Below are 27,912 nucleotides of genomic sequence, written 5' to 3' on the forward strand. Positions count from 1 at the left end.
TATCGGCATTGATGCATTTACCTGACTAATAATAAATTGTTACATTTGATTTTATTCTGACTTGCTCTTAAATTATTAACTTTAGTAGATTACGTTCTATACTTTGTTACCGCAAAGCTACATCCAAGGTTAAGTACATACTAGATCTCGGGTTAGATGGAGCTTAGGGCACATCTGGTGAGATTCCTGACTAACTGCTTGACTTTAACTAATTTGTTATGCAATTCCTTTATTTTTTTTACCAGGAAGTCTCATTGAGATCAAAAATCTTTTTTACAAGAGAGACCTGTAATTGCATTATGGGGGCTAGATAAAACAATATGTTTTTAAGTTCCTCTTATTAACCTTCTCTTTCAATATCTTAAGCCTTAAGAGCTTATAGAGTTTAGCACTAGCAAACCTTATGTCACGAGGTGACAAATTTCAGACTTTTTCTCTTGCAAGGTGGAACTAATGTTCGCCGAGATTGCCTCCCGCCGGACCCATAATAACGAAACACCGGCCTAGTTCCGGGTTTGCGCGAAAATCCCCGCGAATGGGGGTGATCAGCCATGATCGCCGGCAGCTGTGCACAAGGGGATTGAAGCTCCACGATCGGGACACGTTGCGATTGGGGGAGGATAAAAGGAGAGAGTACAGACCAAAGGGGTGAGTTATTTTGGGGACTGTGTATCTCGGAGGAAGCGTGAGCGGGGGAGAAGAGGAAGTGGGGCTGAGGAGGAAGTGGGGCTGGCAGATGGGCGCGGCACTGTGATTTTGGGAGAAGGAACATGCCGACTCAACCGGAAGGAGAGACTGTGAGTAGTCCAATCGATCTCCATCCTCTCTCCCGTGTCTATGGGACTCCCTGATGTGAATGCCAGATCAGAAAATGGGCGACGGCCATTTATATATGTATTTCCCACTGAGTGCTGAAACTGAAGTGATGTGATGCACTGATTTGATGTGTGAAGTGTGAACTTAAACCCGCTGGATGTCCATTACTTACCTGAGTTTTCTATCACGTTCTAACGACGTAAGAAGAGGCTAACACTGTTGTACTCCAAAGGTATCTGAGTGTATTATCTGACAGCCCATTGTGAAGAGGGACACGTAGGCGAATGCCTAACCGACTGCTTTGCAGTGAAGCTCCCCAGCCGTAAGTTCTCTGTCCCCTGCTGAAGAAGAGGATTACGTGTCTGTATTATTCACCTGTCTGCTTTGTAGTGAACTTCTCCAGCCGTAAGCTCTGTGTCTGCCGGCCCCTCAAGAGGATGACGTGCCTATATACCCACCTGACTGCTTTGCAGCGAAGCCCTCCAGCCGTAAGTTCTCTGTCTGTCATGTGCTGAAGAAGAGGATTATGTGCCTGTACACCCACCCGACTGCTTTGCAGTGAAGCCCTCCAGCCGTAAGTTCTCTGTCTGTCACGTGCTGAAGAAGAGGATTATGTGCCTGTACACCCACCTGACTGCTTTGCAGTGAAGCTCCCCAGCGGAGAAGAAGAGGAAGACGTGCCCGTATACTCACCTGACTGCTTTGCAGTGAAGCCTCCAGCCGTAAGTTCCCTGTCTGTCACTTGCTGAAGAAGAGGATTACGCGCCTGTGTACTCACCTGACTGCTTGGCAGTGAAGCTACCCAGCCGTAAGTGGGCCTTCGGCGGGTCAGCAGGATGTAACGACCCTGCTCCGAAGACTGACCATTTTAAATGATTTTATCTATTTTTATATTAATAAAAGAAACTGTTGTTTGAAGCCTTGTGTCTGTCCTCCTTGCCTGGCCTCTGTCCGACTCCCCAAGGGTGGTAAGGGTCTCAGGGGTGGGTGCAGTCTGATTGGCCCGCCCCGACCTGTGACCCTTACATTGCATATTGTGAAAATCTCCTTTAATGTCATTATTTTTATTGTTTGTTGTAGCATGCATAAGGCACAATTCCATTGAAGAAAAACTGACAAATCTAATTGCGTAATTATCTCATTATTTGTCTGAATATTGACAGTTAGTACTCAAATAATTAACCATACCACAAACACACAGGTTTTGTTTTTACAAATACCATCAGTTTATTTGACGCTTACATGGAATGTCAGATAAATAGTTGAACTGGTTTCACTTTAATTTGATGGTCCCTTTTCCCCTGAGCATTCTGTTGACTATAAGTAACGTTGCGCCTACATGTCTATTATACATGTCATTAGAGTGTTAGTAGATACTTAATAGACTGGTAGGGTTATAAGAAGTGACATTTAGTTGCAAAGTTACTTATAGTCAGTAGAATGTCTGTTGGAGGACCACAACAATAAACAGTTAGCAGATATTCAAGTCTGCGTGAACCGGAAGTTGCAAACAACTTTTCTCCAGTGTTGTGACGTATTTCCAAGTGAAAGGGAATATTGAACAGAGGGTAGGGTTTTACTTTAGCGCTCCTTCTCTCCATCTCTCACTCATAGCAGACTAACGGTTTGAGGGGAGTGGTTAAGCGTTTTCAACCCAAGCCGTCAAACTGACGTCATCAGAAAAGGAACGCCATTCCAGACCGGAAGTAACATTTCAGATTTTGATTAAAGATTACCGTGGCAAACTAATTTTTTCTGTGTATTAACTTGCATGGATTAATTGTTCACCACAAGACTAGTAATATGCGCTAACAAAGTAAATAGGGTCAATTTTGATTTCATGCCGACTTTAAGCAGATAGTCTACTCATACCTTAATGAGAGTTATTTGACACATAGGTGCAACATTACTTTAGCCAACAGAATGTTTAAAAGGGACCATCAAAATAAAGTGTTACCGACTCACTAATTAACCTTATTTGTCACTGTTTATAATTAATTAGCAATGTCAAATAAACATAACAACTATTATGATATGTCATAGATCATTTTAACTGGACACACAAAACATGCTTGTGAACTGAAATAAAAATTTCCTAATTTATCATATAAAATATCACTAAAGTTATTGTGAAGATAATGAGATCGATTGTATTGTTTTAATGTAAGATTATACCTCTATATATACCTCTATATATACTGTGCCATTACAATCCTCTGATGAGTTTGATGATCACAGAATTAAAGCATTTCACAAGATACAACATCCGTCTGAAGAGCGTGCATTCATCTCCTGGATGGCCTGCATCTGTTCTCTGCTTTGCTGCATCATCATAGCCATAGACTCCTCATGTCTCTTGTTGGAGTTGTCTAACATCTCTGCAAACTCTCTAGCTCTATTTCTCTCAGCTTCAGCATTTTGTCTCTTGAACACTTCCATCTCCTGGCTCATCCTGTCTGCCTTCTCCTGAAAGCCCTTCTCCAACAGATCAGCCTGCTCCCTCAGTTTGCTGTCCATGGCACGCTCAGCCTCCTCTCTCTGGAGTCTGATCTCCTCATCCATCTTCTCTTTCATCTGTCTCATACTCTCTTTGTTACTCTTTCTCTCTGCTTCCATCTTCTCTTCAAGTTGTCGCTGCTTCTCCTCTTTAGCTTTGATTTCCTGCTCCAGAAGGGCTGTTTTCTCTATTTCCTCTGGTCAGTCATTGACAAAAAGAGAAAGGGGGAAACAGATGCTTTATAAAGCTGGGGTCGGTAAACGCGCTAAACATTTCGTTGACTAGTTTTGGATAGATAAAAAAATAAATAAATTGTAAAATAGACTACTGTGCCACATCAAAATAGCTTTTGTTCGCCAATTGCTCATGTGTTAAATATTTAGTATGTTTTCATACTAATATGTTAAATATTAATAAGTAATATTTAGTATGTAAAAAATAAAGTCATCAACTAAGATGTTCTTATTATAGTGTTTGTTCCAATGTAGGCTATATTCAAACTAATAAATCCTTAACTTTGAAATATGTATGATAAAAAGTATACTTTAAAAAAAGAAAGATTACACTTGAAATATTGTTAAAATTCGAAATGTTGTTGATTTACATGTGAAAACTTTTTAATAAAAATAGCAAAAAATATATTTACAAGGTAGATGTACACAAAATATTAATAGGTCAATATAAGCCTTCTCATGAAATTATTTATTATTGTTTTTTATTAGTGACACATTTGGGGAGAGGGTATATTCCAAAACGTTCTGAAAATACAGTATGAGAATTAACTGCACAATCACTAGATATGTTTACCTTGGATATTATACAATTTGCATAAAAATGTGTGGAAAAAGACAATTTTGCTTTCAAGATGTTTCCAACTATAACTCATATAGCCTATTTGAACAGGATTTGTTTCCAGGTATGACTATGTACTAAAAATGTGCTTTTGACTTGGATTACTGTATATTCTTTAACAACAAGCACTCTTGAAATTCTATTTTGATGTGGGATGTAGTTTTGTAGTTGTTTGTGTCGCAAGTGTGGTTATGCGATGTCGTTATGAAATTAGGGAATGCAAATGAATTGTGGTCCCGCCCTAATAATAATTTAATAATAATAATAGCATTTTTATAATAATTATCATTTTATGCATTAATTGGAAAACGAGCCAATTATCGTCTTGATAATATCGTCATAGGCGATATCTCTGGTTATCGTCGATACACGATACTATCGTCTATTAGCACAACCCTAGACTTAAGACTCTCACCCTTAATCTTTTTTTCCTTCTCGGTCAGTTTTTTGTCAGCCTGCAGAATTGCTTTTGATTCCACAGACTTCTGCTTCAGAAACTCCTCCAGGACCTCTTCAGCCTATTACATACAGACACATATAGAAAAACAATGAAAAACAATAATTATGACAATGATCATATTTCTGTGAGGTGTAATTAGTGTAATATGGGCAAGACCTTGACTTCTTTATTGGCCTGGTTATTATAATTCTTCACAATGTCCTCCAGATCCTTGCAGAAGAGATCATAGCCACCAGGTTTGGCATAGAAACCCTGATTGAGTTTTTCTGTCATTGGTTCCGAGAGCAATGACAAGAGATCCTCACATCGTCTCTTTGAAGCTTGCTCGTTTTGGCACAGGTATCCATCAAAGAGTTTATTAATGTTTTCCTAAAAACATGACATTTAGAATTTAAGTAGCAGTTGCCAGTTATATACATCTTTCATTTTCATCTATGTACACTCTGACTTCTCTTCATACCATTGAACCCCAGGAGAGGACAGTGAAATAATCACACTGATTATTGGGTTTGTATTCAGAACCAACAAAGGGCCAGAAGAGAGATACAATTTTTGCAGGTGGTTGCCCAGTGTTACTGAGTCAACAGTTCACAGCATCATCCTAAATGAACTGAAAATGGAAATCTGTGAAGAGATTCTGTCTACCTCTAGAGATTTCAGGTACTTCCCGTCAGTGTCCCTGAAGGAACGCTTCATGAAGGTTTGTGTCGCCAAGCTGCTGAGATGTTGGTGTTCTGAGGACACGTCCTTCAGTTCCACAGGGAAAGAGTCCTTCAGCTTCTCCATTCCACTCTTGTAAACCTGAAGCCCCTCCTTCACTGCAGACTCATTCTCAATCATTGCCATGGCGATCACAGCGTTCTCCAGACACGGCACAGCCCCACTGGAGATGGTGTCCACGTACATTTTCACCAAATGACTCAGAACTTCAGAGAAGGAAAGAAGTCAAACAACATGATACGGGAAAGGTATTGAAGAATAGACAGTCATCTGTAAGTACAAGCTCTTCAGATTTTATTTTGAGTCACCTCTGCCATTGACTGTGATTCCATCCTTCAGCTTCTTCACTCGGCTCTCGTGAAAGACTAACTTGCAGAAACGATCTGTGACATCTAGGAACTCAGAGGAAAGATCAGCAGGATCCAAGCTCTCCAAATGAGACACATTCTCTGGGGCGGTTGGAAACGGGAAAGTGAAGCACGTCCTGGAAGGGAAGAATTTTTGGATGCACTCCCTGGGCAAGTTGAACTCCATCACTTTTTTTGATGTGCCTAAAACAAAATTTGATGTGCCTCAATTAAAATATTATTAAACTATAAGTATTACCCCAATAAACTATGAATTTTAAAAGAGTAATACAAAGATCTGATGACAATCCTGTTGACAAAAACTAGTCACACATTGTGATGGTGATTGCTCTGATAATATTTTAGACTATTAATAAATTACCATGTTTGAGCTTCAGAGCAAACTCTAGGTACTCATTCTCTGTTGCGTCTTTGCCATCGATCTTTCGCTCAAGGGTAAAGTCTCTCACAGCCCAGATGAAACTAGGGAAGAACTTCACAAACTCGCTTGAATCGTCGGCATCCTCGTCTGATGATTTGACCTTGATACACTCTGTTAGTTCAGTAACAAATCTGACAGTTTGTTCAGGAATGTCAAGTGACTGTCAAAAAACAAATTATTGATGGTCTAACAAAACAAATGTGTCATTCCATGAAGTACTAAGCAAACTCTCAACACCATTTCCTAAATACTTTTTAGTATCACAAAGCCTAGCTATGAAGGAAGCAGATAGATGTAGATGTGGGTAAGTAGATGTAAATAAGTCCCCCAACCAGTTTTCCATCTTTTTGTGTCTTTCTCAATAACTAATAAATAAAACCAATGCAAAATAAACCCAATGCACTTCCTCATAATAGACTGTACCTGTACATGGCAATGTGGAGCAAGAGACATCTCCTTGTTTTGACTACAATGTCATGATGTATATGTACTAATTTGTCTAGACTGTCAGAAGGATACTGCAGCTCCTCTACAGCCCTGTTGTCAATCGTCCCTCGGCTGTTGTAGACCAGAGTGCTGCTCAGTAACACAGCCAGACAGAAGATGTTGGTGTCATGCTTTGAGTCTCCCTGAGAAAGAGAAAGACAATCATGGAGTTAGAAAAACTGGAGATTAATCTCAAAGAAAGCTGCTCTATTTTAATAGTGTTAAATCAGTGTAAATGATGTGTAATAAAAGAGTGCAAATTAGTCTTTACGTAAATGTGTTGCATCAGTCCATTTCTAAGAAAGTGCATTCACTGACTCCTATCAACAACAAACTAGAAAGCTATTAATGAAATACATGTGTTCATACTCAAAAGCCAACAACATGCTGAATGTGACATTTCTGAATAAGGGTATCTCTGCTCTGCTCTGAAAATGAAAGTCTTCCTGGACTATTGAAAATGCTTGTGACATTTGATGCTTTTAGTTGTGTTTCAGTACTTTGGTTTTTACGTCACCTTGTCCACGTCTCCGAGTCCCTCCGTGTCCAGCAGCACCAGAGTGGTTCCTGCTTTAGTGGGGTGAGACACACACCACATCCAGATGCCCTTCGTCTTGGACTCAATGGTGCTGCCCAATGCAAATCCTGATAATGCCACACCAAGAAAAAAAAAGACTTGTATGCATGTAACAGACTTGTATGCATGTAACTGCACAATGTTTCTCTTGAGCTTTTGGATGCTCTCATCACTGCCTGTTCTAACCTGTTTGTTTCCCTGCGAGGCGATTCATCAGGTAGGACTTCCCGGTGCGGTAGAGACCCACCACGGCCACCACCACCACCGGCTCCTGGATCTTCTGCAGGATCTGTAGTGCTGACTCCTGCACACACAGCTTCCCTTCTGACCCAGTGTCAATCAAGCAGACTGGTGTATCCATGATCACTGGAGAATACAGCTGTCCAACAGATACACACGTTTAAAATCCTTCAAGCTACTGCAGTGTACAAGAAATAAAAGTTGAGGTGCATTGAGAAATATTCCAGTTATTTTACCGAACACTAGATGAGCAGCATTTTTTGTTTGGGGAAGTTTCTGTAAAAGTGTTTCTTAGGTCAGCTCAAACAGGGCTGCCAACTCTCACGCACTGAGCGTGAGACTCACGCAATTGACACTTTTCACACGCTCTCACGCCACACATCCATTTTCTCACGGCGAGAAAAATTGCGAAGCAGAGAACATTGACACCGACAGAGACAAGACAACAAAGGTTACTTTTGATAAAAAAAAACTAATTCTCAGCTCTCAGATTCTGTCAATATTATTTCGAAATTCACGTTTTATTACGACATCTCTGTAGCGCCTCTGTTTAAGCAGCACGCGAACCGATCATCTAGTAAATAAACATGAATGAACGGGTATGTTGAAAGACAGACAAACTTACAGCAAAAAAATAAAAGCCTTATATAAGCTTTATAATGAAGACAACACATGCTGTAAGTGTCTATATTAGCTTTATTAGCCCCCTAGTATCAAAATGATAAGTAGTGTACAAATACATAATGAGCAAGCCGACCGTTATTTAGAATCTGTCACTTTATTGTTTCCATGGTTACGCGTTATTGCTTGTCACGTGACACAGCGCAACCACGACACAGCGCTGAATGAATGATGATCTGCTTTTATGTAATTTTTCCTTTTTTATTAAAAATATTCACACATTATCTATAGTATGAAACACTGATATTCCGATTGTCAAATATGTGCAAGTGGATGTGTTTTGTTGTATAAACACCTTTATAACGATCGCGTTAGTTGAGCTGTAAGTTATGCGCCGCGCCATGTTAGTTTGTGCCACAGTTCAGAGAATCGGATCTGTTGGATTTACAACACGTCAATTCCTCCACTTCTCCCGAAATACATAGGGTAAAATGTAAAGCTACTTACACAATGTGTATCTGATATGAATAAAACGTGTTGTCTTTTTATATTATAAAGGATTATTATTACCGCTTCCATAATAGTTTTTTTTAGTACCTATGTGATTCTTAAATGTCTTAAACCTAAAATAACCATTATGTGGTTGAAAACACTGAATAGTTGTGATATATGACAAGCACTGAGCGCGTCCGTCTCTGGCTCAGCGCCAGCCAACGCGCCAAAGCACGTTTGAATTTAGCAGTTGATCGCGTGATGCACTGACCGTTCTAATCACACCGGTGTGATCGTACGTGCGAAAGGCTTAAAAATATTTTTTTTTTTTCCATTTTCATATTTTTGAAAAAGCTCCAGGGAGCCACTAGTGCATTATGTGCCATTCACCATGTAGAAAATAGTAAATGTTTGAACTAGTAACCAATTTTAGCCACAGCTTCATTTAAGGGAAGGACACTTCAGATTATATCTGATGAGAAGCTAAAGTGCAGAATGATGTCATCCATATTGGCGTTTTGGAGCACACTTTCTTTTAGATAACAGTAAGAGTAACATATTCATAACTAAAAGCCAAAAAACTTCCATTTTGATTTCATAGGGATTTTAACACTATAGAAAATAAAACTATGGAAAGATAAACGGACAAAAGATTCAAATACACAAATACAAACATTCCAATAAAACCCACATCTTCCACACTCACATAATGCACACATACACACATTCATAACAAATTACACAAACAAGCTGAATGAGGCGCATAAAAATGCTGTAAGCTTTGTTTGTGTCCAGCTAAAATATCGGCCTTACTGGGTTCAGTTGATGATCAAGGTCACTTGAAGCTGTAACAAGACCCTAAATGTATCAAGACATGTCAAGGTGTAGAGTTCTCTCATACCAACTCACACACACACACACACACACACACACACGCACACTTAAATATAACTTATGGTGACTTCATATGTGTAATAGCGTTTTATTTTAAACATCATTTTCTATCCGTTGTAATACCCATTTAATCCATGGGTGAAGGAGTGTCACTTACCTTTTGGCTTTACTTAGGGTGAATTCAGGCTGATTGGGACACTTTTTCAGCAGCTCAATCTGAGTTGAATACATGTTTAGCTTCCTTGTCATTCTATCTGTATATCTTAGACACTCCTTCAGATTCGGCTTCTTAAAGCTAATTGGTCTAGAGTAAGTTATGGTATTTATGTTCCTTTTATTGACTGAGCAAACGGCAATGTGCAGTTCAACTCTTCGTTTAACTTTAGATTCTAAGGTCTCTGAAATAGCAGATTGCTGCCATGGCCTGACATGCTGAGCTAAGAGGTTTTTAGAGCCATGATTATGTATTTTATTTTACTATCACTAAAAAATGTAGTTGATAATGGCCAGGGCTTTTGGGATTCTATGCATAAAGTTATTACAGTATTATACAGTATATATATAGCACCATATGACTTTGTGACTCATGTGACTTGACTTTCTTTATATCTTAACTTTTTTCATAACTGCTAAACTTTTGCAACATTGACATTATTTTATTACTGTGAAGCTGCTTTGAAACAATCTCTATTGTATAAAGCACCATATACATAAATGTAATTTGGCAGTTATCACTTGCGGCAAAATATCCCAATAGTGTCTCAAATATGACGTCACTTGCAATCGACACCTGCTTTCCGCCGCCTGCGACGTCCGAGAACAGCTCTCAATGTTCCTTTGTTCAGTTCCCCGCCACTAGTCTCCCTGGTCACCATCATTAGTTCATCATTAGCACTGTATCACCTGTGTCCTAATAATTACATCATCTGTGTGTGCTATTTAGTTCCTCCTGTTCACTCTGTCTTTGTCCGATCTCTGCTTGGAGAACTTTCATTAAAATAGATGTATATTGGTCTTAAACTGCTTGTCTTCATCTTCCTATCTAAGCTAACCGTGACAGAAGTTTGGACCGCCCAATATGGACGATAGGGCAAGAATGATCGTCCTGCCTCAGGTAAGCCCTAACCTCTTTTCTTTTGTGAAGGACTTTGTGTCTTGCCGCCACCAGCGCCCTGGACGACGAGACCCTAAGGACTTTGTTCTGGATCGAGGCAATGTTCCACCACCATATCGACACCATAGACTCCACAGGATTGGACTGGAAAGAGACCGCCATCAGGTGTCTGGAGAGCGTCGCCCCCGGATTCAAAACACAGCCAGACGCAGAGCCCGTTTCACCTTCGACCACGGAGTACTTGTGTGTGTGCTCCCTGCAGACGGAGAGCTACCACACGCCGCTACACTTCAACCGTCATTCTGTCAATATCCTCACCACCTCCATCACCCCAGAACTCAGTCAGTCCTCCAGCCCAGCCGTTCCCCAGCTGTCACCACATGGACTCATCCCTCCCTCGTCCCCGTCATGGGCTGTCGGCACTGGGGAGCTCTGGGTCTGTGCCATTGGCCAAGCACACTATCGTCGCCACCTGGGGATCGTCGTCCCATCCCTGTGTCTCATCACCCGGTCTTCACCACACCTGTATCCAGTCGTCCAGCCCTCACCATCCCTTCACCACATCCTGCCACCATCGTTACGCCATCTCCTCGTCCCCACTTTATAACGACTTAAAAGTTGATGATGCCAAAAAGATTTGCATGGACAGGGTAAGATTTGTGGAAGTGTACATAAGATTGTAAATTAAATGTATATTCATATTTATTTTGTTTGCGTGTACATTAAATTTACATTCATATTTATTTTGTTAGTGTGAAGCTGTAGTTTCACAATACATGAATTACACTTACAGTAAAAAACAACAGTAAATGTTGAAAATCTTTTTGCTTACGCTTGAAGCAGAAGAAAGTACATAATGTGCCAATATGACTCTTTTTGTATATTTTTTTATTTTTAAATATGGAGGTGTTATAATGGTTTATCGGTTACGCTTTATTTTAAGGTGTCCATGTTAGTGTAATTATACATTTATGTACTGAATAAAATTAATTAACATGTAGCCTACTTACTATAGGGTTAGGATTTGGTTTAGGGTTAGTTGCTTGTAATTATGCATAATTTACTGTTATTACTATGGTAAGTACATAAGGTCCTTGTAAAATGAAGTGGTACCGGTTTATCTTTATATTGTATTATTTGTATATTTGTACATGTTACTCAGTAATAAAAAAAATAATAGATGTAAATTAACAGTTACAATAAAAATGGAAAAACTTGATAATTCCCTTGTATCCTTGATGATCATTAGCTTTACTGTTATATTAAAATCACTCCCGTCAACAATCAAACTTGTTAGCAGCTCACCTGTGAGTCATTACTGTTAGAGAGTAAAGAAACATACCAGGGAGAACTAGACCACGAATATACATCTTCCCCAACAACACAAAGTAAATACACTCCCACATAACAATAACTTTTGGTGGTGCTTTAACACGTAAGTACTTCAAAGCGTCAATAATTCGAATGAACTGCAGGAAACGCATTCCCAGTTTATTTGTGTTGATTGCAAGTACAAGTCTGCAGCCAGACCCTTCTCAAATATCCACACCCAGAAACTCACAGAAATGTCCACTCCTCCTACTTGTATTGTATTATTATACAACCTATTATAAACATCATGTTGCCTTCCTTTGTTTAGTCTAATCCAATGTTTACAGAACATGAAGATCTAGGCAACATTCACCGATACAGGAAGAAGATTGGCTGCAGCTGGCCAAGGCTTCACATGCTCACTTCAGTGAGGATCTGAGACATTCAGTCTATGAAGTTTTCACTGCTAAATCAAATCTAGCCTAAATCTAATATATATGATATTTATCAAAGCTTAAGAAGACAAAAAATAATGTAATCATTTAGACAGTGGTTGCAATGTTATTGCTATCAGATATGTTTCTGTCAGATTCTGAATTTCAAAATCAACTATGTAATTTAGATAAATGGATGATCAGCTACCAAACATTACCATATTAAATTGACAAAACGCAGAACTTGAAACAGCTGTCATATTACATATAAAAGTTTGTAGCTATGATTTAAAAACATCAAAAAGTCACATCAAATGCAGTGAGATTATAGTAATTACAAATTCTGTAAAAGCCGTGAACTACATCTCTCAACACATTTCACTGTATAGAACAGGAGGATCGAGATGCGGGTCTGGGTCTGCTATGAATTGCTTGCATCTGCTGTCTGTGCTGCTGCCTCAGTACTTCCATGTTCTGTTCATTTCTGCGCTGCTGATCTGATATCATCTGAGCATACTTTCTCGATGCACTCTCCTCTACCTCTGCATTCTTTCTCGTCAACTCCTTTATCTCCCAGGTCATCCTGTCAGCTTTCTCCTGAAAGCCCTTCTCCATCAGGGCAGACTGCTCCCTCAGCTTACTCTCCATTGCACGCTTTGTCTCCTGTTGTTGGCGGGACATCTCCTCTTCCATCCTTTCTATGACCTGTCTCACCCTCTCTTCATTATTCTGTTGTTCAGTCTCCATCTTCTCCTCCAGTTGACGCTGCCTCTCTTCCTGGGCTATAATTTCGTGTTCCAGAAGGACTGCCTTTTCTCTCTCCTCTGGGGAGCCAAAAAATAAGTAAGGAGCAGTTTAAGGAAACAGGTGAATTAAAGAGGGAGAAGAGACAAGAGTCCAATCATGGAGACAATCTAACACAGACCAACTCTACAGTGTCATCCCACAGGTTTACAATGAGTACACTAAAACTGCAGCATTCAAAATGCTGTAGATCTGGAACAAGACTGCCTCAGATTATCTTGGCCATTGACTGACATCATCCCCTTTCTACTAGATGCATTAATAGCTTATATAGCTATACTTAAAAGAGCAGTTTTTATTGAAAACAACAACTGTACAACTGGGATGGTGCATCATGTGTGTCTACTAGGTTGAAAACACAAAGCTTTTACCACAAATCCTTCTTTCATTTTCAGTTAGTTTATCATCAGCTTGCAGAATGGCTGTGGTCACTGCAACCTTTTCCTGTAGAAACTTCTCCAACACCTCAGCAATCTATGAGGACACACAAGGGAAGAGTAAAAGTGGTGTTAAAAAATATAATATCACTTTACATTCAAAATATATACCACAATATGTTATTGCATTATTATGGCTTTGCTGCATTTTAACTAATATTAAATCATATTGAAAATATGATAGTTATCATTTGTATAATTTAACATTCATGACCTTGACTTCTTTGCAGGCCAGTGTATTGTACTGCTTTACAATGTCCTCCAGGTCCTGGCAGAAGAGATCGTAACCACCAGCTTTGGCATAAAATCCTTGATTGATTCTCTCCGTCATTGGGTCAGAGAGAACTGACATAAGACTTTCACATTTTGCCTCAGAAGCCTTCTCATTGTCCCAGAGATACGCATCAAACTGACGATTGATGGCTTCCTAAAACAGCACACATAAAACAGGAAGGATACTTGTTGCTCATTATTTAAGTTAATTTGCATATTATCCATCTAATCCTTTAGCAGACGATCTCACAGTGACTAATGCGTGTGTGTGTGTGCTTCAAGAAAACAGTATCTTATACAATTTTATTACACAACCAAAACTAACTTTAGCTGGAAAATATCTTTATTCAAGAGCCGCTATAAAGCCAAAACAATCTCTGTTACCTTAAATTATCCGTTTATTACTGTAAAGCCGCTTTGAAACAATCTACATTGTTAAAAGCGCTATATAAATGAAGATGACTTGACTTGACTACACACCTTCCAGCCAATCAGACTCAGGTATTCAGACAGACCATGGTATAATTTGGTATCGCAACTCCCACCCACCTCTAAAGATGTCAAGTAACTCCCATCATGGTCCCTGAAGGAGCGTTTCATGAAGGTTTGTGTTGCCATGAGGCTGAAACACTGGTGTTCCAAGGTGATTTCATTCAGTTCCACAGGGAAGGAGTCCTTCAGCTTCTCCATTCCACTCTGGTAAACCTCAAGCCCCTCCTTCACAGCAGACTCATTCTCAATCATTGCCATGGCGATCACAGCGTTCTCCAGACACGGCACAGCCCCACTGGAGATGGTGTCCACGTACGTTTTCACAAGATGACCCAAAACTTTAGGGGTCAAACACAAAGAAATAAAAAAGGTCAAAATAAATGGATGATGGCTACCTAGCAAATGGCAGGTAATCTGGTTAACGGGAGAGGCTTAATTTCAGAAGCTGTTTTTAATTTTTCAAGCATCACGAAGATGTTGGTGAATAAAATGTGCAAAAATAGTCCCACCGTCACTGCCCACCATAAAAAACACAGGCAATCCAAAACATTGAGGCTTCCTGATTTACCTCTGCCGGTGACCGTGTGTCCATCTTTCAGATTTTTCACTTGGCTCTGGTCAAAGATAAACTGGCAGAAACGATCAGTGACCTCCAAGAATTGTTTTGAAATCTCAGCTGGGTCCAGTGTCTCCAGATAAGAGACATTGTCTGGATTGGTTGGGAATGGGAAGGTGAAACATTTCCGTGAAGGGAAATATTTACGAATGCACTCTCTTGGAAGGTTGTAATTATTCACTTGACTCGAGTTACCTTCAAAAGAACAACACAAAGCTTTCCTTCAGTCAAATGATACACAGTGAATGAAATTAATTCTTTAAAATCAAAGAAACTGTAAGCCTCCAATGTATCTACAAAAATTAAATCATAATGACCAATTGACTGTAGATAAACACAGTTATTTTATCTGTTATATTGTTAGCAAACAAAACCTAGCCAGTTCCACATATCCATAAACTAGCTTCACAATCTGATAATCCAGGTTTTAAACTTTCAGGCTTTAAACTTTCCAGGTTTTAAACTTTCATGCTTTAAATATTACCTAGTTTTAGCTTCAGAGCAAACTCTAGATATTCATCCTCGGTTGCGTCTTGGCCATGGATGTTAAGCTGCAGGGTGAAGTCCCTCACAGCCCAGATGAAACTAGGGAAGAACTTCACAAACTCTGAATCATCTACAACTTCATCAGGTGATTTGATCTTGATGTACTCCGTTAGCTCAGTGACATATATGTTTAGTGTGAGTTAAAGAACATATTAGATACATTCACTATGAGCCAGGGACCATATACAGTCATGGCCAAAATTGTTGGCACCCCTGGTAAATATGATCAAAACTGGCTGTAAAAAATAAATCTGCATTGTTTATCCTTTTGATCTTTCATTCAAAAAATTGCCAAAATTCTAACCTGAAGCAAGTTAAGATCCAAAAACAAAAATCAAAATCAAAACAAAAATGGGTCACTGAGCACAAAACCAAGATCTGCAATGGCCATCCTAGTCCCTGGCCTGAACCCTATAGAAAATGAGTGGGCTGAACTGAAGAGAAGAAGCACCAACATGGATCTGGGAATCTGCAGGATCTGGAGAGATTCTGTATGGAGGAATGGTCTTTGATCTCTTGTCAGGTGTTCTCCAAACTCATCAGGCATTATAGGAGAAGACTCAGAGCTGTTATCTTGGCAAAAGGAGGTTGCAAAAAGTATTTAATAAAAGGGTGCCAATAATTGTGGCCAACGTGTTTTGGAGAAAAACATTTATTTCATAATGTGATTTAGCCCCACTTTCAATTCTCTTGCTTCAATGAAAGGTTAGAATTTTGGCAATTTTTTGAATGAAAGATCAAAAGGATAAACAATGCAGATTTATTTTTTACAGCCAGTTTTGATCATATTTACCAGGGGTGCCAACAATTTTGGCCATGACTGTATAATATCAGTTGTTATTTACCAAATGCAGCCAATGGCCAAATTTCAAAATACATCATATGAAGGCCATGATGACATTGAGTCTTTGTTATTTAAATGTAGGAAATTATTTTTTAAAATATAATCTGCAAGCTCTAAAATTAAACAAACAGAGTAATTGTGACTACAATTTGCTTAATCCTGGCAACATAGTATGTGGCAGATGCATGGTAATTATTATCCAACTCATATATCAATGTATATATCTATTAATTTTACATCAAATTACTTTGAATTTATTTTAATTATACATGCACCATTTTTGCATAATGCTAAGTACAAGTAAATCCAGCAAATAACTTTTATCAGTGAGGAATTTTATCATATTGACAGTCATAAACAAACACAATATATTTCTAAGTTCCTGCTTTAGAGGGGCAAATTGACAATGAAATTTAAATTATGATCAGAAGGATACTGCATTTCCTCTATGGCCCTGTTGTCGATCGTCCCTCGGCTGTTCAGGACTATAGTGCTACTCAGAAGGACGGCCAGAGAGAAGATCTTGGTGTCATGCTTTGAGTCCCCCTGAGACAAATAGGATATGGTGATTTGACATGAGACCATAATAGAGACACAGTTTAAATTGTTATTGAATAGTGCTCTTAAGAATGATTTGTGATTGTGAGATTGGTGTACAATATGATATTTAAGTTCCTGAAGATATTGATTCTCATGTTGGTTTTATCACAGTTTATTTCGCCATCTGTATGGATGGAGAGTAGCTCCTTGATCATGAGCATCTTTGTCTGTATAAATGTAGCCCCCCCGTAGGGCTATGGCAGTGCTAACTACGCCACCCCTTGAATAAGACCGTTAAGAGCAAGGGGACTCTGTTACAAAAGAAAACACGCACAGGGTTGGCTTAGCAAAGTAAAAAGATATCTTTATTTTATCTTTAGTTAAAATTGAGTCGCTTTTGATTGTCAATAAATAACACATAAACATAATTTGACATTACTCTTTCTTCTTCCGCTAGCTAAATATTATAACTTAAGTCATCAATACGACACACAATACCCAGCATCGGATCTGGCTCTCGTTCAAACAGATGCATTCTGGGATTGATTGTAATGTTAATGGGTTCTGTTCCTGGGATTGAATTTTGTAGCATTCCGGGTTTATCTTGAATTCATGCAGAATTTTTTGTGTGAATGAAGAGATAGATAGATAGATAGATAGATAGATAGATAGATAGATAGATAGATAGATAGATAGATAGATAGATAGATCCATCCCCCAACTAGGGCAAGAAGGGCCTCAGTTACCATGACTACTAACTGATAAGACGGTTTATTGCTGTTCAAAATGTGATCACGTGGAAAAGCAGAGACCATAGGAAAGACCTACAGCCCTTAAAACAGACTTTCCTGCATTCATTTATAGGCAAACTCTATAAATGAACATGCACCCCAGAACATTGTGTGAATGATTATTACTGTCTTGTGTAGTGTCTTGATGCTATCCTTTTTTTTTTATACTATGTATTTTATGAAAGAACCAACGGTCAATGTAACCTCACCTATACCATGTTTGGTCTCTATAAATTGGTACTTTGAAGATCAAAATGGTGATATGTCATCATCTGCAACCAATCCAGCTGCACATGCAAATGAGCATGCTTGAAATATAGAGCCATAAATCTCCAACAGAGGAATTTTACTGTTTGGATATTCCACTTTTCTTATTGGTCAAGCCACCCTGGAGGGGCGGGACCTTTCTCAGGCATTATGTAGCCTCTACACAAGCCCTTCTCTCTCTTGGCCTACTCGGTATGTTGGGGTTGCTGTCCTGCGTGGCATCACCAGGCCCCAGGGCAGCAGGCCTTGACTCACAACCAGCCATGTGTTCATTGAGAAGAGAGAGGACTCTCTCAACCACAACAGAATCAAGGACAACCTCAGGAGTTTGACACAGCGTCTTCATTCAATGCAGAAGAAGTCAATCGCTACTCCAACTATCGACTCACGGAACCAATGAGATCTTCTTCAAAGACGTCAAACACAGCTTTCACTGCAAGGGAGATGCAAGTAACGCACATTTTAAACAGAGCTTTATTAATAAGCGCTAGACGCCTCTTAATGTGGTGCCTTGAAAGAAGAAAGCTGATGGTTCTTTTCATAGTTAAATGAATATTTTCCATAGTTTAATTTCCTGTTTCATTCTGTCACTTACCATTTTACCCATGTGAGTTGAGCTCAGGGGTTCTGGGCTGCTGTGGACTATGCCGATCGGGTGTCCGCACTAAGTTCGGTCTCGATATGGTGCTCCTGGGGGAGCCCGGGACTACCAGGTCGTCTAAGGAGGGGTGAACCGGCCCAGGTAAGAAGATTGAAAGAGAAAAGAAAGTTGATAGATGGAAGAAAAGAAAGTTTATAGATTGAAGTCGTAAGAAGATTGAAAGAGAAAGAAAGTTGATACATGTAATTCGTAAGAAGATCCTTTTAAAAGAAAGATCTATAATAGCTACCGGTTGATGTCCGACTGTTTGCACTGTATTTTATTATTTTATTTTCCAAACTGTGATTCAGGAAGATTTTATAAATTTTTAGGGCTGTCTGATTGGAAAAGATTTTGAAGGGGAACGGGAGAGCTTCACTCCGACGAGGCGAGTGAAGATTAGCTATACTACGGAGAGTATAGAGGTTCGCTGTTTGTTTAAAACAGCAAAAGTGAAACGTGCTCTGTGGGGCCCCATTGGGCAATACTGGTGTAAGACACCACCCCAGCAGAGGACGTCCCTGGATTGTAGGTCCAGTGGCACCGCAAACCTGCTCAATCACTTCCATCTCAGATAGGGTTTTAATTATTCTCATTTCTTTTGATTATTTTAATTTCTTCTATGTAAAGCACTTTAAATTACCACTGCTTAGCTTTGCACTGAATGAGCACTGTGCCACTGTTAGTCCGACTGTTTGCACTGTATTTTATTTTCTAAACTGTTTTAATTATTCTTATTTCTTTTATTATTTATGTAATTATTTTAATTTCTTCTATGTAAAGCACTTTAAATTACCACTGTGTATGAAATGTGCTATATAAATAAACTTGCCTTGCCTTTTCATGTATGTGTGATTGTGTGTATGTGTTTAGATTAATGGTGTTTGTTATTTATTTAATAAAATTTGTGCATATTACATATTTGGTTCTGATTCTCTGCCTTGCAAACAAAGTCAATTTAATGATTCCAGATTCTGACTACATTCTCTGCGTAGTACTGTACAGTAAGACAATTATTTCCCAACCAATTTATTTTCTATAAATTAATTCATAATCAATATTGAGTGTTCGCACAACGAAATGATTAATTTATTGTAATATTAATGTAGCTACATCAAGTTAATCCAATTAACTGATCCAAATATTAATAATAATCATAACAATAATTATTAATATTTCCCTTTTTGAGTTAATTTGCTACAATAGATAGATAGATGCTACATGATGAACCTAGTTTGGCAGTCACCTTGTCCACGTCTCCGAGTCCCTCCGTGTCCAGCAGCACCAGAGTGGTTCCTGCTTTAGTGGGGTGAGACACACACCACATCCAGATGCCCTTCGTCTTGGACTCGATGGTGCTGCCCAATGCAAATCCTAATAATGCCACACCAAAAAAAACAAAGACTTATATGCATATGGGGCTGTTGGAACGAATTCCGAAATTCAAATATAATTTGAATATTAAAAAAATCAATACTATTCAAATGCTGAAGTTACTATTCGAATATTGCTTTTTTATGTTTTTTTTATTTTTTATTATATGCAATCTTGCCTTTCTCGCCAACTTGGCTGACACACGCATGTGCAAATGAAATGCTTTTGTTTCGTCTGATAAACAATACAGTTTTTGAATCGTAACACAATTGTGCGCGTTATTCACGCTGCATCATAACAATACTGTCAATAATGGCGGCGAGCAATGTCTCCACGGAAACGGAGATCACCACTCCTGACAATTTGAGAAGCGATGTGTGGAAGGTGTTTGAATTTCAAATCATAAATGGGAAAATCACAAATAAAGAAGTGGCAATTTGCAGAATATGCAAAATCCGAATGAAATATCACTCCTCAACTAGCAACCTTAGGGCACATCTGACAACGCTACACCCTGACAAGCTAGGCGATCTGTCCAAGGAACCGCCGCTAAAACAGGCAAGAATGACTTCTTTTCAGCCTCTCTCTTCATCACGGGGCTCACCAGCTGTCTGCCAAAAGGCGATTACAGACAAACTGACACGGTTTATCTGTAAAGATATAAGACCGATCAACATCACGCAGGGGTCTGGATTTAAAGATTTTATTCATGAGCTTGAGCACACGGTTCCTAGCCGCACAACAATCACTGACAGAGTTGTGAAATTGTTACGCACATTGATTTAGGCATCTTCATTTTATTTTAATTGTTTTTAATTGTTTTATTTGTGAAGATCGGAGATTTAAAAAATGTCCATTAAAGTTGCCAAATTAAAGTCATTCATTTTGTTCTGTGGTTTTATTGTTAATAAGAAAGCGATCACCCCTTTCTAAATGTTTATTGTAATGTTAGCTGTCCCTCTAGTGGACAGAACGTGTAACAACAACCAAATGCTATAGTGGCATTGACGATCCATAAGCCTGTGTAATGTCGTAAATATGAATAATAGGATGAATTTGAGCATTTAATATTCGAATATATTAAATAAAATAAGGAATGGAATTCGAATAGTATTATAGAGGAAGATTGACAGCCCTAATATGCATGTAACTGCATGATGTTTCTCTTGAGCTTTTGGATGCTCTCAGCACTTTATAGTTCGAACCTGTTTGTTTCCCTGCGAGGCGATTCATCAGGTAGGACTTCCCGGTGCGGTAGAGACCCACCACGGCCACCACCACCACTGGCTCCTGGATCTGCTGCAGGATCTGTAGTGCTGACTCCTGCACACACAGCTTCCCTTCTGACCCAGTGTCAATCAAGCAGACTGGTGTATCCATGATCACTGGAGAATACAGCTGTCCAACAGATACACACGTTTAAAATCCTTCAAGCCACTGCAGTGTACTAGAAATAAAAGTCTAAGATAGGTTGAGAAATATTCCAGTAATTCTACAGTACACAACACCAGAGCAGCTTTTCCTTTCTGTTTGGGGAAGTTCCTGTTAAATTATTTCTCGTGTCGTATTAACAAACACATACACACGTAGAAAGAGAAACAAATAAAAGCCACAGAATATACAGACTTGTATACCACTGATTCTTGAGAGTCGGGACAAAACGCGTTTTAAAAAACTTTTTTTTTAAATACACACTATATCAATTAGAGTTATACGTTTCTGCAGAGAAAATTCTTAGCTATTTAACCATGTAAAGGAACAGGTTCTAAATAAAAACACATTTTAAACAAATTTACATGTTTCCCTTCAGAACTGGATTTGTGTCAACTCCGTCAGAGACACTAAAAAGTAAACAATTTTAATTCTTCCAATCCAACAAGAATCTAAAGTTATGAAGTATATTGTAATAGTGTTTAGTTACTCTGATATGTAAACAAAATACAATATATAAACTTAAGTTGTGATTTCACACTATTCTGAAAACTCAGATTTCTAAATATTTGCATTTTCAAACTTTGATTTTAATTTCAATATTGTAAAAACAAATTCCTTAAATAAATAAAACCTAAGAGGATGTAGATCAGATGGTCCTTTATTACAAAAACAACACCAACTGAAGGAAGAATATTTTTTTCCCCCCAAAAAATAACAAAAACATACAGCCAAACGTCGAAGATCTGACGGTGTTGACGAAAAACTGACGGTGTTGACGAAAAACTGACGGTGTTGACACAAAATGTGTGCATTGCTGATTATTGAACAGATGTGCTCTTTAAACACTACTACTAAAACTACTCCTTGTTATTAGAGTATTGAACTTACTGTAAAGCAAACTGTAATAAACATATTGCACATACACCGTTTCCAACTATTTTAAATTAAATCGTTTCCAACTATAAAAAAGAAAAAAAAACAATAAGGGAAACCAGGGGCTACCCTCTGCCGTGATAATTTTTTTTGGCCATATCGCCCAGCCCTACACTGGCTTCTCATTTGTCTATCTGTCTCTATATATATAAATATATATATATTAAAGTGCTGGCAAAGTTACACGTTACACAATAATAAGCAGACCACTGCCTGCCCATTCTCTACAAGTCAGATGCGTATGGTTAAATAATGTAATGCATGCTATGTATGTGCATTTATGTGTAAATAAAACCCTGAAATAACAGTTTAACCCTTCACTATATTCACAAATAATATTATATTCGCACATTAAGAGGTTATTGGTGGATTTGTCAACTCCGTCATCGTACAGGTCAACTCCGTCAGACATAGAACCTGACGGAGTTGACGTCTGACGGAGTTGACGTTAGGGCATGTATTTTCCACAAAAACATGTATTGTACACTGCAGCTAGGTAGTTTTTCCTCAGTTGCTAGCTGTCCCAATAACCTCACTAAAATGCTTAAATTCAATCCACTATGGTTTAAAAAAAGTATCTTAACAGAAAGATGGTATTGACATGGTGCAGCTGTGACCATAGGAATATTGACATTGTTTGTCTAAAATATAAAAAAATATAAAACGTACTAGAGCATGTGTGGTATTGCTGCATTCACCACAGGCAGGGAGATGAAAAGGGGTCCTCAGGGATATAGCTGACCATGCTATTTCCTGATTTAAAGAGCTTTATGAAAATATCTGACGGAGTTGACAGAAACTGAGGACACAACTTTAATAGGCAGATTTCTATGGAAAATATTGTTTGATGTTCACTTCATGCATTGTTTTTTATATGTATACCCCTTATTTTGTATTTGATATATATGTTTTCACAATTGTAGAGCTTTTTTAAAGTTTTTTGTGATGGTTAATGTTGTGACCTCTTGCTGAGGACAAGTGCAATAACATGGACCTTCTACATGGACCTGTAGAAAACCTTCAAATTTTCCCCAAAAAGATAAAAAGTTTATTCTAAAAATCAGATAGGTATATACAAATCCTTTAGATTTAACTTTGTAAGTATGACAATCATGATGAATTTCTTAATTTTTGCTATAAATTAGACTTTTCTATGTGGGACATGTTTTGTCCCGACTCTCAAGAATCAGTGATACATATTTAAACATTACAATAAAACCCATATCTTTCAACACATACAGACATCCAGACTTACATTATGCACACATACACATTCACCACAAATGACACAAGCACACTGAATGAGACAAAAATGCTGTAAGCTTTGTTTTATTCCAGCTAAAATATCAGCCCCAACTCAAACTCCTCTGGTCTATAACTTTACTGGGTTTAGTTGATGAACAAAGTCATTTGAAGCTGGAACAAGAGTTAGCCCTAAACTTTACCAAGACATGTCATGGTGTAGAGTTCACTCATACTACTCAAACCCACACACACATTTATATATGGCTTATGGTGACTCTCCTTATGTATAATAGCTTTTATGCTGAGCTAATGATATTTCCTATCAGTTGTAATACTCATGGATGAAGGAACGTCACTTACCCTTTTGCTTTACTTAGCCTCAGTTGCTTGATCTGAGTTGTATTTTGTAGCTTCCTCACATTATATCTGTATATCTTAGACACTCCTTCAGGTCCGGCCTCTTAAAGCTAATTGGTCTAGTTAGGGGATTTCCCTGGTCTCTCAATATATCTCTGGTTATTCCCTGTGGCTGACTTACATCCAATTTTTTTGACAGAGCAAATAACAATGTGCAGTTTAACTTTTGGTTTCACTTTCAAAATAAGCAACTGCAACGTGTTGGCAAAATACAAGAACTTGGAGTCTTCCCAGAATGTGCAACCACATTGTCATTGTTAATCTGTGGTGTTTTTATCTTTCTCCCTCCAAATGAAATTGACTGGGAATTCCCAACAATATCTGACTTTCTCCTGGGTATCAGACATCATGAAAATATTGGGGAAATATGTTTACCTCTGTGACTCAATCAGTAGAGCATGATTCTAAAACAATGCAAAGGTCAAGAGTCCAATGTCCAGGAAGCTCTTTTACTCTAACACTTTCTACCAGAGAAAGGTATTAGTTAGAAAAACATTTGAAAGAGTAAATCAGTAGAGTAAGTACAAGAGTAAATAAACCGTGCCTGTAGCAACTCATGATGGCAAATCCTTTTAATGGTCAAAAGTAGGTCAGGGGGTAAATGAGTCATTCTCTGTCAGATTCTTCCTCTAGAACAAGGTATAAGTGAATTTTCTGTGCTTGCAGCAGTGTTGACATATTGAAAAAATAGCATACTACTGTTCATGAAGATATAAAAATAAAGATATTAGATATTAGCACAAATGTTAACTAATATCACTTTGTAGAAGCAATATATAACTTTGTTTCTTTAACTACTATCAAAGTTTCTTGTTTAGTTTAGTTAGTGTGTGCTCCTCCTACAGGCATTGGGGGAAGTTTTGTTATAAAGGCTTGTAGAGGATTTGCTGATGACAACTGTGTTCAAGACTGGGACAGATTTAAATGAATTAATGGCCATTATTGAAAGGGAAATGATAGAATTAAAGAAATGGTTTGATTGTAACAAATTGTTTTTAAATTGGGATAAGACAAATTGTATGGTCTTTGGAAATAAGGGAAAAAAATAATGTTTAAAATTGGTTATTGAGGATGTAAATATTGAATGTGTTTCAGAAATCAAATTTTTGGGAGTTATCCTAGACAGCAAACTTAGCTGGAAGCCTCATATTGATCATATTAAAGATAAAGTTAGTAAAAATAATGGTATTCTTTATAAAGTTAAACACACATTGGATGAAGCATCATTACAGCTTCTATACTTAACCTTAATTGTTCCATATTTAACATACTGTACCGAGTAAGTGTGGGGTAATGCATGCAACAGTTATACAGAAAGGCTGTTTTTACTTCAGAAGAAGGCAATAAGAATTGTGACTTACAAAGGTTTACGAGACCACACAAACAAACTGTTTATAAAACTGCAGACTTTGAAATTTAAAGAGTTGGTCAAATTCAAAATACTACAAATTATGTGGAGAGTGAAAAATAATTTGGTGCCAATACATATAAAAAACAAATTCATGCTAATCACAGACAGTAACAACAGAAGAAAAGGCAATTTTTGTGTACCATATTCACGTACCTCACAAAAACAAAAGGGGTTTCTTCATGTCACTTGATTGTTCAATTCAATAAAATGTATAACAAAATGTACTTGGAAAATACGAAGGGAGTGAAGCATAGGAACCAATGTTTGACAAATTTGAAATGTTCAATTATTTAGATGTGAAGTAATATTGTACCTTGACATAGGGAAAAAAAGAAAGAAAGAAAAACGGCGAGCCATCTGTTCTGTGCCAGCTCAGATTATTGAAAAAAGGGGCATGAAATTATAAGACTAGGTCTTCCTCATGCTCCTGTTCAGTCTTGAATGTTATTATTTTGTTGCTGTCGATGTGATTATTATTGTGTCTGTAATAACATCATGACTGAATAAAAAGAACTTGAACGTGAAGGATTGATCTTGACAGTCATTGACCATGAGACGTGTGTCATGCACCTCTGTAAAGTGGATCATCTTTAGAATATGTTATGTATTTTATTTTACTGTCACAAAAAAATTCAGGGCTCTTCGGATTCCATGCATAACTTTATTGCCGTATAAACCATATTATTTTACTTGCTTTATAGCTTAATTTTACTTTTTTTCATAATTGCTGAACCTTGGCATTTTATTACTGTGAGGCTGCTTTGAAACAATCTGTATTGTATAAAGCACCATATAAATATGTGATTTAGCAGTTATCACTTGAGGCAAAACATCCACACATAAACTTACATAAATGTCCTCTCCTCCTGCTCGTATTATATTATTATACCACCTTTACAACATTACCTCTGATTATTATTGTTACGTTCTACGTGTATTTGTGTGTGTGTTTCTGTTCTGTTTCTCCCTTCATTGATTTCAGGTGGTGATCGGGCATTGGCTGTTTGCGGGCACGTGTCGTCATTATGGGCGCGTCATCATCGGTTCCACCAATCCACTGCTGTGCCATGGGTTTAAAAGGCCCATTCACAAATATGAAGACAGTTCCTCGCCAGATCTCACCCAACTTGCGCGTTCTGAGCACATTGTTGAAACCACTATCACTATTCATGTTTATACCTTTATTGTTGACGATTTGAGTAAGCACTTCTGCCTGACCTGAGTTTTGATAAACGTTGAGAGGTGCCTAGTTAATCCGATTACATCTAGAGCACTGAGTTTCACCTATCGCGAAAGCATAGGACGGGAGGTAGGAATCATTGTTGTGTTAGTTAAGCGTGGAGTGTTCGCCACTATTGTACTTTTGTTTTTTATTCAGTATAGTTTAGTTAAGGCGGCGTACCCGCTGAAGAACTCTGTTTTGTTTCTATTTTTTTATTGTGGTAGTTAGTTAAGTAGGTACGGCTAAAATTAGATATCAGTTATGTTTTGCTTATTTCAATAATTTGGCGACACTCTTGATTTTCCAAATTTTTTTGTATACTACTTTTATTCTAACGAACCTGTTATTCAATTCAAATGAACATGTCGACAACTTTCATTCATAGAAAATAAACGTTTTTCTTAACGTTTAATTGATGTTTCTTGGTTGTCTTTCCTGCATCCACACACAGCAACAGTGTCTCACATAAATGTTATGTAATCATCCCCTTTTACATCTTTAAACACGTAACAATTATAAACATCATATTGTTGCCTTACTTTGGTCAGTATAATCCAATGTTTACAGAAACATGAAGATCCTCATAAATAAACCTATTTGAGGTGTATAAATGGGAAAATAATTTATGCCAGGGGTAAAATATTACAAGAAGTTAACAACATTTAGTTAATAGAAAGTAGTTAAAAACAACTTGCTTTTAATATTATCTAACGTAGTGCCATCTTGTTGTTGTTTTTTTTGATAAAATGTCCAATTCAATTTGTATTAATGTTAGAAATGAAGTAAGAAACATTCAACACTCCCAAAAATTAAATAAACACATTAAAAGAAAAGATGTATCACAGATTATTTGGCAACCCCACAAAATCCACGCTTGTCTTCCGTATCCAAATTAAAATGTTCAAATAACTCCTTGACAGGGTAAATTCTGTGTAGAATTTTAAATGATAATTCTATATTTATTTTAAAAAATTGTTATTGAATTTTTTTTCCCACTGAATGTTTTCATATTTAGTTGAGCAAAACACTGTTTATTTTATTTTTTATTTTATTTTATTTGTTTATTTAATAGTGACCATGCATATTCATGAACATAGTTGTATGAAAATACACCATGAAAATATGCCAGAATTAGTAAAAATAACTACTTTTCATCTGCAGTCCCTAGGCAGGTAACATAAAACTAACATAAAGACAGCCAACAATCATACATCATTAAATCACAATAAATTAAAAGATTAATGACATATACATTGACAAAAACAAACAACAAAACTAAAATACATGATGGCAAAGACATTGTTCATTGACCTTTTATACTAT

At 37.7% G+C, this 27,912-nt stretch overlaps 2 protein-coding genes across 2 annotated transcripts; both read right to left on the reverse strand.

Annotated features, from left to right (window-relative positions):
- Window positions 1–2,028: 2,028 nt before the first annotated feature.
- LOC307004229 (guanylate-binding protein 4-like) lies at window positions 2,029–9,673 on the reverse strand. The gene is made up of 10 exons (XM_079623328.1): window positions 9,602–9,673; window positions 7,384–7,576; window positions 7,138–7,265; window positions 6,654–6,763; window positions 6,075–6,265; window positions 5,654–5,896; window positions 5,271–5,551; window positions 4,782–4,994; window positions 4,581–4,683; window positions 2,029–3,509 (listed from the first exon to the last, which is right to left on the reverse strand). The coding sequence occupies exons 2-10, from the start codon at window positions 7,556–7,558 to the stop codon at window positions 3,067–3,069; spliced, it is 1,887 nt and encodes a 628-aa protein (XP_079479454.1). The 5' UTR covers window positions 7,559–7,576; window positions 9,602–9,673; the 3' UTR covers window positions 2,029–3,066.
- A 1,616-nt stretch (window positions 9,674–11,289) lies between these two features.
- LOC307003866 (guanylate-binding protein 4-like) lies at window positions 11,290–24,680 on the reverse strand. Its single transcript, XM_079622722.1, has 10 exons — window positions 23,900–24,680; window positions 21,133–21,325; window positions 19,800–19,927; window positions 16,752–16,861; window positions 15,410–15,597; window positions 14,878–15,120; window positions 14,367–14,647; window positions 13,759–13,971; window positions 13,479–13,581; window positions 11,290–13,127 (listed from the first exon to the last, which is right to left on the reverse strand). The coding sequence occupies exons 2-10, from the start codon at window positions 21,305–21,307 to the stop codon at window positions 12,682–12,684; spliced, it is 1,887 nt and encodes a 628-aa protein (XP_079478848.1). The 5' UTR covers window positions 21,308–21,325; window positions 23,900–24,680; the 3' UTR covers window positions 11,290–12,681.
- Between the last annotated feature and the right edge of the window lie 3,232 nt (window positions 24,681–27,912).

Source organism: Phoxinus phoxinus, assembly GCF_949152265.1.
Source record: "Phoxinus phoxinus genome assembly, chromosome: 9".
NCBI lineage: Eukaryota > Metazoa > Chordata > Actinopteri > Cypriniformes > Leuciscidae > Phoxinus > Phoxinus phoxinus.

Coding starts and splice junctions, on each gene's coding strand:
- LOC307004229 (XM_079623328.1), bottom strand. CDS start 7,558: ATGGATACACCAGTCTGCTTGATTGACACTGGGTCAGAAGGGAAGCTG. Junction 5,552..5,653: donor AATCACAGTCAATGGCAGAG/GTGACTCAAAAT, acceptor CCTTCTCTGAAG/TTCTGAGTCATTTGGTGAAA. Junction 3,510..4,580: donor GAAGGAAAAAAAGATTAAGG/GTGAGAGTCTTA, acceptor ATGACTGACCAG/AGGAAATAGAGAAAACAGCC.
- LOC307003866 (XM_079622722.1), bottom strand. CDS start 21,307: ATGGATACACCAGTCTGCTTGATTGACACTGGGTCAGAAGGGAAGCTG. Junction 19,928..21,132: donor CCTCGCAGGGAAACAAACAG/GTTCGAACTATA, acceptor TGGCATTATTAG/GATTTGCATTGGGCAGCACC. Junction 13,128..13,478: donor AAATGAAAGAAGGATTTGTG/GTAAAAGCTTTG, acceptor TTGGCTCCCCAG/AGGAGAGAGAAAAGGCAGTC.